The 15,026-nt window shown below is 41.6% G+C and overlaps 2 protein-coding genes across 2 annotated transcripts; both read right to left on the bottom strand.

Moving 5' to 3' along the window:
• Positions 1–797: 797 nt before the first annotated feature.
• Insl6 (insulin like 6) lies at positions 798–4,785 on the bottom strand. The gene is made up of 2 exons (XM_021152407.2): positions 4,459–4,785; positions 798–1,163 (listed from the first exon to the last, which is right to left on the bottom strand). Exons 1-2 carry the CDS (start codon positions 4,727–4,729, stop codon positions 859–861), a joined length of 576 nt encoding a protein of 191 aa, XP_021008066.1. The 5' UTR covers positions 4,730–4,785; the 3' UTR covers positions 798–858.
• A 6,171-nt stretch (positions 4,786–10,956) lies between these two features.
• LOC110286059 (prorelaxin 1) lies at positions 10,957–13,869 on the bottom strand. The gene is made up of 2 exons (XM_021152519.2): positions 13,613–13,869; positions 10,957–11,370 (listed from the first exon to the last, which is right to left on the bottom strand). Exons 1-2 carry the CDS (start codon positions 13,821–13,823, stop codon positions 11,024–11,026), a joined length of 558 nt encoding a protein of 185 aa, XP_021008178.1. The 5' UTR covers positions 13,824–13,869; the 3' UTR covers positions 10,957–11,023.
• Positions 13,870–15,026: the final 1,157 nt, after the last annotated feature.

The raw sequence follows: 15,026 nt of genomic DNA, 5'->3' as shown, positions 1-15,026 counted from the left end.
CCAAAAATGGTTCTTCTCTCTCTTTACAAAGGGAAATGTGCAGGGTATATTTTGAAAGCAGTTGAAGAGCAAAACATTTTACAAACGCACCAGAAACGTAGATTTGAGTGGAAATGAAGTTCTGTCTTAAGACATCGTGCAGCTGAAGAGGAACCGAAACAAGTCCCACTGAGCAGGGTGTTATAGGGCGTACCTGCGAAGAAGACGAGAGAAATCTTTCCATCCATGCTTACCCATCATTTCGTGAGTGAGAATTCTACTTTGGAACCTCCAAGGTTTTGCTCAACTTTATAGCATTAAAATGATGTCACCCAGGGCTGGTGAGATGACTCGGCAGGGAAATGGTACCTGAGTAAAACTCAAGGCCCTGGAAACGATGTGTCTGTCTACTATTACAGTGAAATAGCTTGTGCGAGGCGCATAGTTATTCGCTTTAAGTTGCTGAGACAAATGAGTTGGATGACTAAGAGGAGCCCAGTAGTTATGGACATGAGTCTTCTTTTTATCATCTAGATAGAATGATAACATGCCATATTCCATCTAAACCCAGCTTAAGAGCTTTCAATCATGACAAAACCCAAATAGATAGTTTTCAAATACCTACGTGGATTATGGCACTTATACATATTCTTTAAAAAAATATTCGACAAAATAGGAGTCACTAAATACTAAGATTCTCGTTACTAGCACACAACACTACAAACTACTTGCAAATATTCTCTAGTGTGATTCAGTCCTGCACCTACAAGCAGCACTGCAAGAACAGATTAGATTTAGTAAGCTTTTATTAAGCGAGCATAGTTTCTACGACAGTTTGTACATCTCTATCACCAGTGATGTTTGATTAATTGTTAAGGTTTAAAAATCAACAAAGGGGAGGCACGCGACGGCCATCTCTTCTTTGGTACATCCTATCACACAGCACTTATCTGCAAAACCTCTGCGTTTCCTTTGGGAATGATTCCCCCAAAATAAACTTCTGAAGGTATTCATTTTGTTCGTGCTTTTCTTCTGAAGTTGTACGCTCTTAGCATAGGGCTTGCCACTGTGGTATGCAAACACTCTTGCCTTAGGGAGCAACTCCGCCTTTTCAAACTGATAGTCAGGCAGTGATGGAGGCTCCCAAGTGTGTGTTCCTTTCTTCTGAGAGACGCCTGCAGGGACTGTTGAGAGACAATGGGAGAAGAAAGTCCTATTTATCCAAATCTCCTATTAGACATGAATTTAGTATTGCAATACTAAAATCAGATAATTATTTTAAAAAACATTTTAAATAAAAGTTGAAAAGTACAGCCATTCAGAGGCAATGTGCTTTTAAGTAAAATAGTTACAATGTTTTCCTATGAGAAGGCTTAGCAACCTTTGAATATTTTGTAATAACATTTTTTATCTCAATACCGCTCACGTGCTGTCGAATTCAGCATTTTACAACACACTGAAATCAGTGACTCCTGCTGGGTCTTCAAGGCTTTGCGCCAGCCACTTTCTAATTCCAGAAAGTTTCTCTCACCTCTCAAAACAAAAGTGAACAGAACAAACAAACAAACAAACAAACAGACAGAAAGCCAGCAGCCACTGCTAACAGTCTCGCCCACCATCTCTCCCTCTAGCACCAGGCAACCATCAGCCATGCTCTCTCCCATGGCTCTGTCTATTCTGTACATCTCACACACGTGGTAGCATTTGGTATGTGCTCATTTTTGTCTGTCTTTCCTTTAACATAGTATTTTCCATGAGTAACCATGTGTAATTATATATGTCCCCCCCCCCTTTATTCCTTTCATGGCTAAATAACTTCCCAGGGTGTGGCTTTCCCACAATGCACCTCACTCACCCATCACCTTGGTAGTCTTCACCTCTTGGCTATTATGAATGGCACTTGCCCTGGCTATTCACACCCACATTTTTATGTGTTGGTGTTTTCAGTCCTTTGGGTATAAGCCTAGGAGCGGAATCGCTGGGTCCTGTGGTGATTCTGAACATCTTCTCATGACCTTCATATGTCACCATTGTTGAAATAACCATTAAACCCCGTGTTCAGTTTGTTTGTTTACAGTGTTTGCCTTTGATTATTTCCAATCACTCTGTCTTCTATGTGTATGTGATAACTAAGTGGTTAATAGAAGCACTTTGTTCTTTAATGAAATGTAAAGAAGTATGCAGTGGCCTTGTGCTCCAAGTGCAGATTTATTGTTACATTGTCTTAACTCAGCATTATTGGACACTGGATGATAGAAACTGAAATAACTCCTGGATGTAATTATCCAGAGACATTGTGGATGTCTACTGTGGTCACATTTAGTACTGCCTAGGAGGAGAATTTTTCCCCCCAAGTCTTTAACCAGAGATTCAGCTCTGTGAGCTGCACTCTGCATCCTGTAACCCCACTGTAAGCTCAAAGAAGGAAATCTTTATGGGGGAGGATAATCCATGGTGTGTGGGGAAACTAATTGGCTCAGTCACATTTCTGCAGTTTGAAATTAGAAGAGGAGGAGGAGGAGGAGGAAGAGGAGGAGGAAAAGGAGGAGGAGAAAGCAGAGACAGAGGAGGAAGACAAGGCGGAGGAGGAGAAAGAGAGAGAGAAGGTGGAGGAAGGAGGGGAGGAGGAAGAGGAAGAGGCGGAGGAGGAAGAGGAGGAGAAAGCAGAGACAGAGGAGGAAGATGAGGCGGTGGAGGAGAAAGAGAGAGAGAAGGTGGAGGAAGGAAGGGAGGAGGAAGAGGAGGAGGAGGAGGAACAGGAGGAAGAGGAGGAAGAGGAGAAAGAGTTAGTGAGTTTCAAGACTGAAAAGATTGCATGAGGCTTGTCACAGAATAAAGGAATACAAATACAAATGGGCAAAAAGAAGGAGAGGGACAAGGAGGAGGAAGAAAAGGGAAAGAAGGGAAATAGAGGTCAGAGTCTGTGTGGATTCTTGGCCTTTCTGAATCCATCCCTGGATCTTTCTTCCCACCCCCCACTTTCAGTGTGAGGTTTTGCCAGGCACGCTCTGTCCCCTGAAGCTGGAGGGTGCAGCTTACTGTCCTTTTCTGCTATTACAGTGAGTAAGACAGAATTATAACTAAACAAAAAAAGCAAAGATTAAAGGGAGCAAAATGCAGTAAGAAAAGAGGAAATAGTCTAGGTAATAAATGGTTATTAATTCTGTAACATTTGAAATCAAACAGAAATGAATTCCTATGAAAATCTTGACAGACACAGACATATGAAAGCTATGCACATTGATGACAAAGAGATCAAAAGCAAAACTAGTCACACATAGATGATTTTAGGGGTGAATTCCACCTAGTTGCAAAGGAAAGTAGTTTACAAGCAGTTCTACTTCATTTTATGACTCTCATTAATTCCTTATTTCCAAATCAAGTAAGAACATTGATTTTTTTTTTTAAAAGTTCTGAGAAGACGTTTCACTTACAAACACTGCTTTGGAAAAAAACTATAAAATTAGTTAAGCAAATCTACAAACACATTTTACAACATAGGAGAAAGGCTAATATCAGAATGGCAAGGGTAGGTCAAGACCACAAGATCTCTATGCAATTCAGCTCGCTAGTTCACCTTCAGTGCTGCTGCAAACCACAGAGAAGCTTCATCTGTCCCCATACTACAATCTACCTATCTGCATCGATGAGCTATCCATGCCGAGATTCCTCTCATCCGCCCTTGTCCTTCCCTGTGCCCATTATTAAGTTTTCACTTCACATGAATTGCTCCATTGGCTTTGCTCTCCCTCTCTCAGCCCTTCTGGACGAACCTTACTGCCCTACGCTGTTGCTTCTTTCCCCTCCTGTTCAACACATCCTGATCTCCTTGCTCTTCCCCGTATAATTCAGACAGCAGTGTCTTTCCCCTAAATAAACTTTTCCTCTAAATAAACGCCCTCATCCCATCACATCCTATCTATGTGACTAGTTCCTCATCACCTATATCCATCTTCTGACAATGCCTGACAGTGGTTAATTTCAAATGAGCAAGAATTTATTTGACTCATGATTTGAAGATGCTCCAGGGTCCAAGGACTTTTCCTGTAGCATCATCCCATTGCGGAGGTGGCGGAAAACGAGGATGAAGTGATCCTGCAACAGATTCACTCAGGACAATCCACTTCTGTGATAATGGCCTTACTCCATCTCAAGAACGTTTAATTTCCTCACTTCACTTCCTAACGCTGCCCTGGAGATTAAGCTTATAACACACGGAATTTGGGGTATACATGAAACCATAGTAACCTCGTTTGCCAAAGGCCATCTTTTTAATAAAGCCTACGCTGAACAAATTATTTCTTCTACGTTTAAAGTGAACTTCATATTAGTTTGTATGGTTTTTAAAACTGTATTCACACGTACACAAGGTACAAATTCTATTTCCTACAGAAATTCACTGGCAGAGCAAAGCCAAGGATGAGAAAAGAGGAGTTTGCACACTGATAAGCTACCAAAGCCTTCCCTTCAGAGTTTTACCTGGGTTTGTGAATCTTCTCCAGGCGGAGGAAGAAGGGTGAGGGTTGAAGGCTTTGCCCTTGCGTGAGTAGTGGGGAAAGAACTGTGTCATAGGAGTTTGCTCCTCCATCTCAAACCGGCTCCAGTCACTTTGGCCACAGAGTTTTATAACTTCTATCAGCAGGTGCCTGCCGCACAGCTTCCTGGGTCTGGATTCCTCTTCTTCTTCCCGGGAGAAAGGAGTCAGTAGGAGTCCAAGCCACAACAGACAAGAACAGCACAGCTGCTTCATCCCTGGGCTCCGCCACAGGGCCGGGCGCGCTGCAACGGCCGTCGCCCCGCCCCCGCCCCGCCTTCGCCACCCACCACGCCCCAGCCACGCCCCTCTCCGCACCGCCCTCGGGCTGCCCTCCCTCGCAGGCAATCTTCTCCAGAACACTTCAGTTAGGTATGGGGTGTTCCAGGCTTACATGGACTTCCGGCTTGCAGAAAGTTGAAATTAACAGGCTCCTTTGGCCTCAGAAATGCAAGTTTTAAAATGTCTTCTTTCCCTGACTTTATTCATTCATTTTCCTTGTCGTCCGCTCCAAGAAACTGCCTCATGAAATATGAGAACCTAGGACTCTGAGATGCAGCATCCTCCACCTGAAATGTGATCTTCTTTTTGCCTAGTGTTTTACAGGAGCCGTTTCTTCCCTTCGGAGAAACTTCTCATCTCCTTCATGGATTATATTTTTTAACTTTAAAAAATTGGTACTGGAACTAGAGAGATGTCTTGGCAGTTAGTGCTCATGCCGAGGATCCGGGGTCGCTTCCCTGTACCAACATAGCAGCACATGGTAGTCTGTAACTCCAGTTCAGTACCAGTCATACTCGTGGTGCATATACACACATGCAAGCAAACACTCATACATATCAAATAAAATAAATAAACCCTTTTTAAAAATTACTCATTCCATCGCGGTGTCTTCTCACATCTATAGCACTGTACTTCACTCTCTCTTACTCGCCTCCCTTAACCGCCCTCTCCCAGTTCCTGCCTTTAGTAATCTCCCTTTTTGCTTTTTTTGTTACATGTCCTCTATTAATTGATTGCCTCCTACCTTATTTAAGCACTCATCCCTCCCGGAATCCCTTTTGTAGTTTCATGACCTACAAACACAAACATTTAAGCATACACATATATAAACACACAAATACATAGTTTTAAGTCTAGATTCTACATATACATAAAAGCATCATTTAGTATCCGGTTCCCGGTAAAGTTTGCCTTAGTTTATGTATATGAACATATTATTTTTTATAATAACTTATCATTACCATTATTATTATTATTATTATTACCATTAACACTATTTTATTTTGTTTATTTACTGCTGGTGTGTGTGTATAAGTTGGATCCAGTTCTCTCCATGCACCATATGGACCCCAAGATCGTTGTCACATTGTCGGGCTTGGCAGCAAGTGCCTTAACCCGCGAGAGCATCCCACTGCCTGGGAATGCATTCTTAACTGCTACACACTATTATTAGCAGGACAATGGCTGAATGGATTTATTTAACTGAAAAAAATATTATTTACATGCCTAATTTTGAGTGAATAAGTTCTAATATAAAATTAATTTCAGATGCATTTACTAGAATCCCATACTATTAACTTTACTCCAGAACATTGTCATAAAATATTTGTCTTTCTGAGTCAAATGTACTTTATTTAACATAATATACACTTGTATCCATTTTCCTACAAAGGTCATAATTTTGTGTTTTTTTTTTTCTTCATAAATGTATTCAAATTTCATTGTGCATATGTACCACATTTCTTTTTTTTTTAATTGGCTTTTATATTTAAATATATGTATGGGTATGTGTAGTGCCCATTGAAGTCATAAGAGGGTGTCCTGTCAGATCAAATGGTTACCTGACATGGGTGCTGGGAACCAAACTCAGGTTCTCTGAAGGAGCAACAAGTGCTCTTAACCCTGGAGCTCGGCGCCTTATCAGCACCCAACCATTGGTGAAGGACATCTCCGCTGGCCCCACTTCCTAGCTACCGTGAACAGTGCAGCAATACAAAAGTGTGAGTGTCTCTGGGATGGGTTGACTTGGAGCCCCTATAGTTCCCAAGCTCTGCAGTGCTCCTTCTCTTTAGATTCTTCAGGAGCGGCCATAAGGGCAGCATGTATCTGTATTCTCATCGGCAGGGAACACACATTCCTGTTTCCTCACAGCGTTGCCAGCAGTTGCGGTCCCGTGCTTTGTTTATTGATAACAGCTATTCTAACTAGAGTGATATGGACTCTCAACTCCTTTATAAATTGTATTTCTCTGGTGAGTGAGAATGTTCAAGTATTGGTTTTTTTTTTTTTTTTTTAGCCATTTGCATTTCTCCTTTTGAGAGTTCAGTTTATTAACCCATTAAATGATCAGACGATTAGCTTTCCTGGTATTTAAAATTTTTCAGTTCTTCATATGGGTGGATATTATTACCCTGTCTAATGTGTAATTAGTATATCATTTCCCTCATTCTGTAGGATACCCAGTGGAAGCTGGTTTTTTTCAGTTGTTCTTTTGTTTTTGTTTTTTTTTGTTTTTATCTTGTTTTTGTTTTTTGTGGTGTTTGTTTGTTTGTTTTTGCTATATGGAGCCTTTTACTGTCATGTGATCTTTTCAATTGTTGTGGTCATTTCCTGCGCTATTGGAGTTCTTTTCAGAAAGCCTCTGGCTATGCTGCACCTTGAAGTGTTTGCCCTAAATTATCCTCTTGAAGTTTTACAGTTTCAAGTTTTAAGGTCTTTGAGAAATTTCAAATTAAAACACACACACACACACACACATACACACACACCATGGAAAATAAACTCTAGCTTCACCCTTTATGTGAAAAATCCAGTTTTCTCAACACCGTTGTTCAAAAAGCTATCTTTTCTCCTACCTTTCTTAAAAACCAGGCTGTAAATGTGTAGCCTTATTTGGGGTCTGCTACACTGTTGCATTGGTCCACAGATCTGTCCTTGTGCCAGTACCCACTGCTTCTGCATCTAGGACTCTGCTGTAACTGCTCTTGGCTACTGAAACTCTTCCAGCACTGCTCTTCCAGATGAGCATCTCTTTAGCTGTTCAGGGTCTCTTGTGCTTCCAGGTGAAGTTTAGGGTTATCTTTTCTGGTGCGGTCGAGAACGGCACTGGAATTTTGCTGCCTATTGTACTGAATCTGCAGCCATCTTTTGCTGATAGCGGTCAATCTTGCCATATTAACACTTGTCTGTTTTTGAGCATGGGAAACCATCCTGTGTCCTATTATCTTTCCAATTTATTCAGTGTCTTAAAGTTTTCACTGTAGGAGTGTTTCCCTTCGAGTTTTGGGGAGTTACTGGGAATGGGAATTCCCTCATTTTGTTTTGTTTTGTCCCCCCACCCCACCCCGGTGAGTTCCTTACTGATCTATATTAAGGATACTGTTCTTTCTATGTTGGTTTTATGTTCCGCTCCACTGCTGGAAATATTCATCAGTTCCTAGACTTTCTGAAAGTGTCTTCTTCCATTATCCCATTCACTTAATATTTTCACTGTAAATGATTTTAACTCCATAATATATTCTACAGTCATTTTTCACTTTCAGTTTTATAATCATTGGTGATATATTAATAGATTGTATAGTCTGATGCTCTTGCTGATACAGAAATTTAGTGTTTTGGTGTTTTTTTTTTTTTCTTGCCAAGTAATGCTGGAGATTCAGTCTTCAAGAATAGATTGTTCAATGAGAATATTGACCACCAAATAAGAAGAGGGATTCAAACCAACAGACTGTAACACAGAAATGCAAAGAACACAAAAAAAGCAAAGCAACTAACTCTTCCACAAGGTTTTGATTCTTCAACGACAGAACCCAAAGACCCTGAAATAGGCCAATGCCAGATAAAGAACTTCAAATGTTTCTGGTAAAGATGACCAGTGATCTAAAAGAGGCTATGAACAACTACATGACTTCAATCAAGAGTCTTGAATTGTCTTGTCATTGCTGGGTTACTTAACTGTAGCATGGACAACTTGCCAATGACTACATCACAGAAAAAAATCAACACCTCTCAGGGAGGGGTGAGACCTCATAACCAACGCACTCTCATTCCCTGGTCCATGATAGAATGCTGAAGGGTCCAAGTTTGTGCAGGTCCATGTCCAGAAGGCAGCACTTCAGAGCACTCTTCCCATTCTCTAGAGCTTTCTAGTTCCCGACTCCCTTCTCCCATGATGGATACTCCATGAGTCTTGATGGGGATGACGTCAGTGTCCTGTTTAGGGCTAAGCACTTGATAGTCACTTGTTCTCAGTACTTTGACCCATTATGAGTCTCTGCATTAACAACTGCCTCATTTATAATTTCCAATGAAATTTTATTATCTGGAAGCAATTTCATCAACTTCAGGTGGCCAGACAGAGGGGAGCATAAGTTTAATACATTAATATTCTCAGTACTTCCACTTATAATTTCTCTTTCTCTTTTCTATCTTCTGATTCAATTTTTTGTTTCCCTAGCTTTGTCCTGAGTTCTAGTGGCATCCATAGATACTGTTAAATCAACTATCAGTTGATATATAATATATGACATATGGTATATACTATATACTACATATAGTATATACTATATACTATATAATAAAATATACATAAGAACATTCTCATCACTTTCCTTCATGGAGATTTAAATGCTCAAGCTTTGTCTGCTAAACAATGTGATTTACTGAATGCTTTCTATACCTGGGCTGCCTAGTTTTATGTCAACATAACACAAGCTAGAGTCATTGGAGAGGAGGGATCCTCAACTGAGAAAATGTCTCTGTAAGACTGGGCTGGGGGCAAGCCTGCTGGAATTTTCTTAATTGGTGGTGAAGGAGGACCCAGCCTATCATGAGAGGTACCATCCCTGAGTTGGTGGTCATGGGTTCTAAGAAAGGAAGCTGACAACTATCAGACTGAGCTAGAGAACCCTGGTGGGGGTGGTGGCAGGGGGTGGCTAGGGGAAGGACTGGAGGAGCATAGGGGGATTGCAACCCCATAGAAAGAACAATGTCAACTGGTCGGAACACCCAGAATTCCCAGGGACTAGACTACCAACCAAGGAGTGTATGGGGAGGGATCCATGACTCCAGTTACATATGTAGCAGAGGATGGCTTTGTCTGACATCAATCAGAGGGGAGGCCCTTGGTCCTGTGGAGGTTTGATGGCTCAGCATAGAGGGATGCTGGAGTGGTGGGGCAAGAGTGGGTGGGTAGATGGGGGAGCAGTCTCATAGAGGCAAATGGGAGGGGGGAGAGAGTGGATGGAATGGGGGTTACTGTGGAGAGGTAACCGGGAAGGGGGTATCACTTGAGACGTAAATGAATGGAATGATTAATAAAAAATAAAAATAAAAAAAGAAAGAAAGCAGGCTGAGCAAACCATGAGGAGGAAGCCAGTAAGCAGCAGCTCTCCATGGCTTCCGCATCAGCTCCTGCCTCCAGGTTCCTGCCCTGTTTGAGTTCCTGCCTTGACTTCCTTTGATGAGTGACGTGGAAGGGTAAGCCAGATCAACCCTTTTGTCCCCAAGTTGCTTTGGTCATGGAGTATTGTCATAACAATAATAGCCTTAGTTAAGACTTGTCATTGTCTTGCTTTGTGTTTCCCCTGCCGTCCTACACAAACTGGCATGGATGTCACTTCTTAATCCATGTGTTCTCTTCCTATCAGAATGTGTTCGCCATGGAGGTAAGAGACTTCATTTGATCTTCTTATTGTGTGGTATTCCTTACTTTAAACAGTCAGGAATACAGTAGGTTCTTAATAACTGAGACTAACAGATACAATTAATAATGCTATCAACAAATAATAAATTAAGTGCTGGTAATATATAATATTTGGTAAATTAATGCATAAGTGAATAAATGAGAATTTGTTTTCTCTTTACTGTTTCCCTACCTCTGTCATCATCCTAGTTTAATGCTGCACTGTTTAATGTTTAAAATCCTTTTTAAAAAGCTCATTAGGCAATGGAGTCATCTTTTGTTTATATTTATAACCTAGTATCTCCTAAATTGAGTCTTAATGTGAATCTTTTATGCGAAGAAAAACATTTAAGTAGTATTTATTATTAGCACAGTTTAAGAGATTTATTAAATTGTTATTTAAATGTATTTTATTTAATTATTACTTTTTAATTTTACGAGTATGGCTGTTCTGCCTGGGTTTATGTTGCCTGCCACGAGCATGTGTGGTGCCTGCAGAGGCCAGAAGAGCCCACAGGATTTCTGAAGAGAGCATTGTATTAGCATTGTATGCATGCAGTGGTAAGGATGTATAATCATTTTAAATTAATATAATTCAGAAGCAATAAGACCATTAAAAGGACAAAATGAGTTTTGCATACAAATATTATTAACAGAACTACAATAATTCAAAGAACATTTCTTTTATATCAAAGGACAAATCCATATGTAAATTATGGTTTCTCAAATCCTAATAAATAAGAAAAGGGAACAGAAAAAGGCCATCAACCAGGTAGCAAGAATGCATGTGAACACTGGACTGGTGGCACACAATTAGCTCCGTATCAGCAATAGAGCTTAGCAATAGATCTTCTGCTACAACCGACGTGGCAACATTGCTGGCTCAGCAATCCACCAGACTCCCTCTTTTTCCGTGAATGGGTATCTGATTGTAAGTATTTAAGCCCTGGAGGACTGCCGTCTTCTGCTTCACCCAGTTTATCATGGAGAGTTTTCTTAAAGCCTTCCAAGCTAACAACAGAATCGCTCAACACAGGTGAATGTTGTAGCTCTGGGAACGAGGCCCGAGCCTCAGACAGTACTGCCTTGGGCTCTTCAGACAAATTTGGAAGGCATTTCAGCGTCATATCGAAAGGCTCTGCATCTTTGTTGATGAAGGATGGCATAACTTCTGTTAAGTTTAAAAAAGAAAAGTGAGTGGGGTAGGCAATTTTCATGTCAAGGTGCATTTGGGAAACAAAAGACATCTGTATAGAGAAAAGCATTTTGCCTGAATATAATTAAACACGGAAACAGGGTCAGAGAGTATTGAAAATCTCAGTGGTTTTGCTGGCTGGGCAGTTCAGACTGCTACGATCTTACCAAGGCTCTGTTTACCCCATATGGCTTCTTTCTGCAAGTGTCCTCCTCTTGCTTTTATCACTGTAATTTTCACCCTTTGTCACTAAGCTCTTATTTCTCTGCAATCACGCTGGCTATCAACAACACTATTTTTCATGTTTTCTAGCCCAATGTGGTGCCACACACCTTTAATCCTAGCATTTGGAAAGCAGAGGCCAGTGGACCTCCATGAGTTCAAAGCCAGCAGATTTACAGAATTCCAGATTAGCCAGGACTATGTTAGAAAGATTCCCATCTCAAAAAATAAAATAAAATAAAGTAACATAAAATAAAACAAAACCAACTCATTCACATGTTTTCTAACCTGAGTAATTTTCTTCATTGCCTTTGAGCCATGAAAAAGTAGTCCTTGAAAACTCTTTCCATGATTTTAGGAGTCCCAGAGTGTCAAGTTACTGCTGTAGGATAAAGTTTAAAAGACAGATGTTTCCAGCAGTTCAGCTCTGACCAGAGAAGGAAGGATGTCTCTGAACACTTACGGAGCAATCTTTCTTCCCTAGAGTGTCTGCTCCAAGTCAGTGGTATTGTATACTCAAGACAGAAACAGCCAAAAAGAACGCTTCCCAAACTGTGTGTTTCCCAATGGTGCCTGGAGCAAAGTGCTGAGTGTGGTGTTTGCTCCCGTGTTGTGGGAAACCCTCTAGAACCAAGTGACCCCTTCCTTCTTTGTACACATTTACAGTTCAACATTCACGGACTGTTTCCACCAGCAATGTCAGTTAGGAGATTTAGAGGAAAAATTTTTTTTTCTGCTTACAAAACCCTTTATAGTAACTCAAACCTCCCCCCTGCTCTTACCTATTCCAAATGCACAAATTTAGAGTGTTAGCAGACAAAAAACAAAACAAAACTGGCAATGCCAATCAAGTTTAAATTATAGTGCAATAGCTCAGTTCTTGATGCTGTTCTTCATGTACAGCAGAACAGCGTGTCAGCTTACCAATCAGTCACTCCTCTGGAAAGAATAAAACCAAGGAATCCAAAAGGCACAGCCTAAGTGTGGAAGGGAGATACCAGGTTAGCCTTGGAGGCTTACCCTCCAGAGAAAGCCAAACCGTTCCCCTATACTGGGGTGCTCTGGGATAAATATCCTTCCGAAGGGTCCCGTTGTCCTTTTAGCCAACAACCAACTTCAGCCGTTGGAATTTGGCATGGAAAGTGATGGCACTGTCACACCTGTTCATTCCAAGTCTAAACCAGCGACGGCAGGTGGCATGCTGTACCATTTTGTGTCTATCAGAAGTCCTGGCTTTTTTCTTCAGGAAGACATTCTAACTTTAACTCAGTTTACCAATCCCTCCTTGCTCTAAGATTTTGTCCAGTCAGAGTTTCATCGGCTGCCAAGCTAAGTTAATGTACTTAAAACCAATAAGCAAAGGCCATGCACTTAAAACCAGTAAGCAAAGGGTAGCAGTAGTCGGGGGTCAGAGTTAACTTACAAGCTTTTGTGCCTTGAAATTCCTTATTTAAAACTATTTTTGAAATTCGAATGTTTGGTTTGTAGACAATAGACACAAATGTAACATTTTAATCTAACTGAACTCATACAGGTATACACTTTTTAATTACTGGATTTTGGATTCAAATATTATTTTTATGACACTAATGAGTTTTCGGTCATGATAGTCTTCGTGCTAGCCCTTATTGATTTTCTTACATTCCCTCAACCTCTCAATTAAACTGCAAGCCCAATTAAAAAAAAAAAAAGATGCACAGCAAGGCTCCCTAGGTGATGTGCCTTAAAATCAGGGAGCAGTAGTCCGCCCGGGCATACTCCACAGCCCAGATTTTGGCTCCCGTTAGGTCCTAGCTCCATTCCTAGTATGAATGAAGCCCTTGGCTGCAGCATATCTAATTCCCTCTGATAGGTTTTCACTGAAACTCTCACGTCAAACCTGAGGCTGGGGATCACAAACCTCCCCCGCCCCGGGGGGGGAGGCAGGGGGCCTTTCCAATTGGTGGTCAGCCAATGGGAAGCATGAGAAGAAGGGGTGAGATGAGAAGTCGCTCACCAGTGGCTTGCCTGGCAAGCAGAGCTGGCTCCTCCTGGCTCAAAGCCAATCTTCCCACGGAGGCCCCGCAGATTTTGATCAATTCACGGGCATATTCACGGCCGCACATCCGAATGAATCCGTCCATCCACTCCTCCGAGACTCGCGTCCTGCAAGGCTGGCTCAGCAATAGCCAGAACCCCAAGAGCTGGAGCAAAAATCTGCTGGACATTCCGGTCTGGGCTGCTTCTGGGCGGCTCAGCCTTGGCGGGACTGGGCTCCTGCTGCTTCCGTAGTGCTCAATCCGGCTTTTATATCCCTTGGGAGCTCTCAGCACCAGTGTTGATGGTTCCAGCTCCACCCACTTCCCACCCTCGCCTGCCTGGTATTGTCTTCTTGGGTCTCATTCCCCTTACCCACCTTTCCTTCATCACACCACCCTTCTGTCTTCTCTATTCTTGCCCCCAAACCACCTTATATCCCAAAATTACTTTGGATTTGAAGTTTTTCCTTAATTACAGAATAAGGCATGGCCCCTGGACTAAGTCACATCAGCCATAGAGACCCACCTATCTTCTTACAAGCAAAGGCTTCCCAGCGTGAATGTTGGTCATGTTACCTTCTAACCCCACTAAGGTTATAGCTGCAATTGCTGGTAGGTCCGGCCATAGAAGACATAACGGGAGGAGGGTAAACTGTTAAGAGGGAAACTGACTTTTCACCTGGAATGTGTTTTTTGTTTTGTTTTTGTTTGCTTTTGCTGACGTGAACCTGGTTAGTTTTGTGATTTCTCTTAAGCAAATTCAGGACGGTTGTTTTAAGATCCTATTGAGATTTGTAGGTTAGTTTTAGATCCTACAGTGGATATTCTTCTGTTGGTCATAATGGAGTGTGGTTTGTTTGTTTGTTGGTTTTAATAGATAGAGTCATAGTATCTGCACCTTTTTTTTTTTTTTTTTTTTTTTTGGTTTTTCGAGACAGGGTTTCTCTGTGTAGCCCTGGCTGTCCTGGCACTCACTTTGTAGACCAGGCTGGCCTGGAACTCAGAAATCCGCCTGCCTCTGCCTCCCGAGTGCTGAGATTAAAGGCGTGCGCCACCACGCCCGGCTTGTATCTGCACCTTTGACTTCCTTCCTGGCTACTTGTTTTCTGTGCACCTCGTTGCCTTATGGTTCATCCTAAAGTCTTTAAGACTATGGGGACCGAGAGCAGTAAGAGCCAATGTCCTTGTCTTGTTCTAAGTATCAGAGGAAATGCTTTCAGATTCTCCGCATCCGACATGATTCCAGGCTGTGGCTTGTTGTATACTCTTGATTATATCAGGTAGCAACTTTCTTTCTGTAACTTGCTTTAAATAATGATACAGTGTTGAATTCTATCCAAAGGTTTACCTGCTTATATGGAGATAACTTTTACGACTTTTGCAATTCATTCT

This window comes from Mus caroli, unplaced genomic scaffold, assembly GCF_978045245.1.
Source record: "Mus caroli unplaced genomic scaffold, Mus_caroli_1 scaffold_20, whole genome shotgun sequence".
In the NCBI taxonomy this organism is placed as follows: Eukaryota; Metazoa; Chordata; class Mammalia; order Rodentia; family Muridae; genus Mus; species Mus caroli.
The sequence above is the reverse complement of the archived record's forward strand: the minus strand, read 5'-3'. Positions and strand labels throughout refer to the sequence as shown.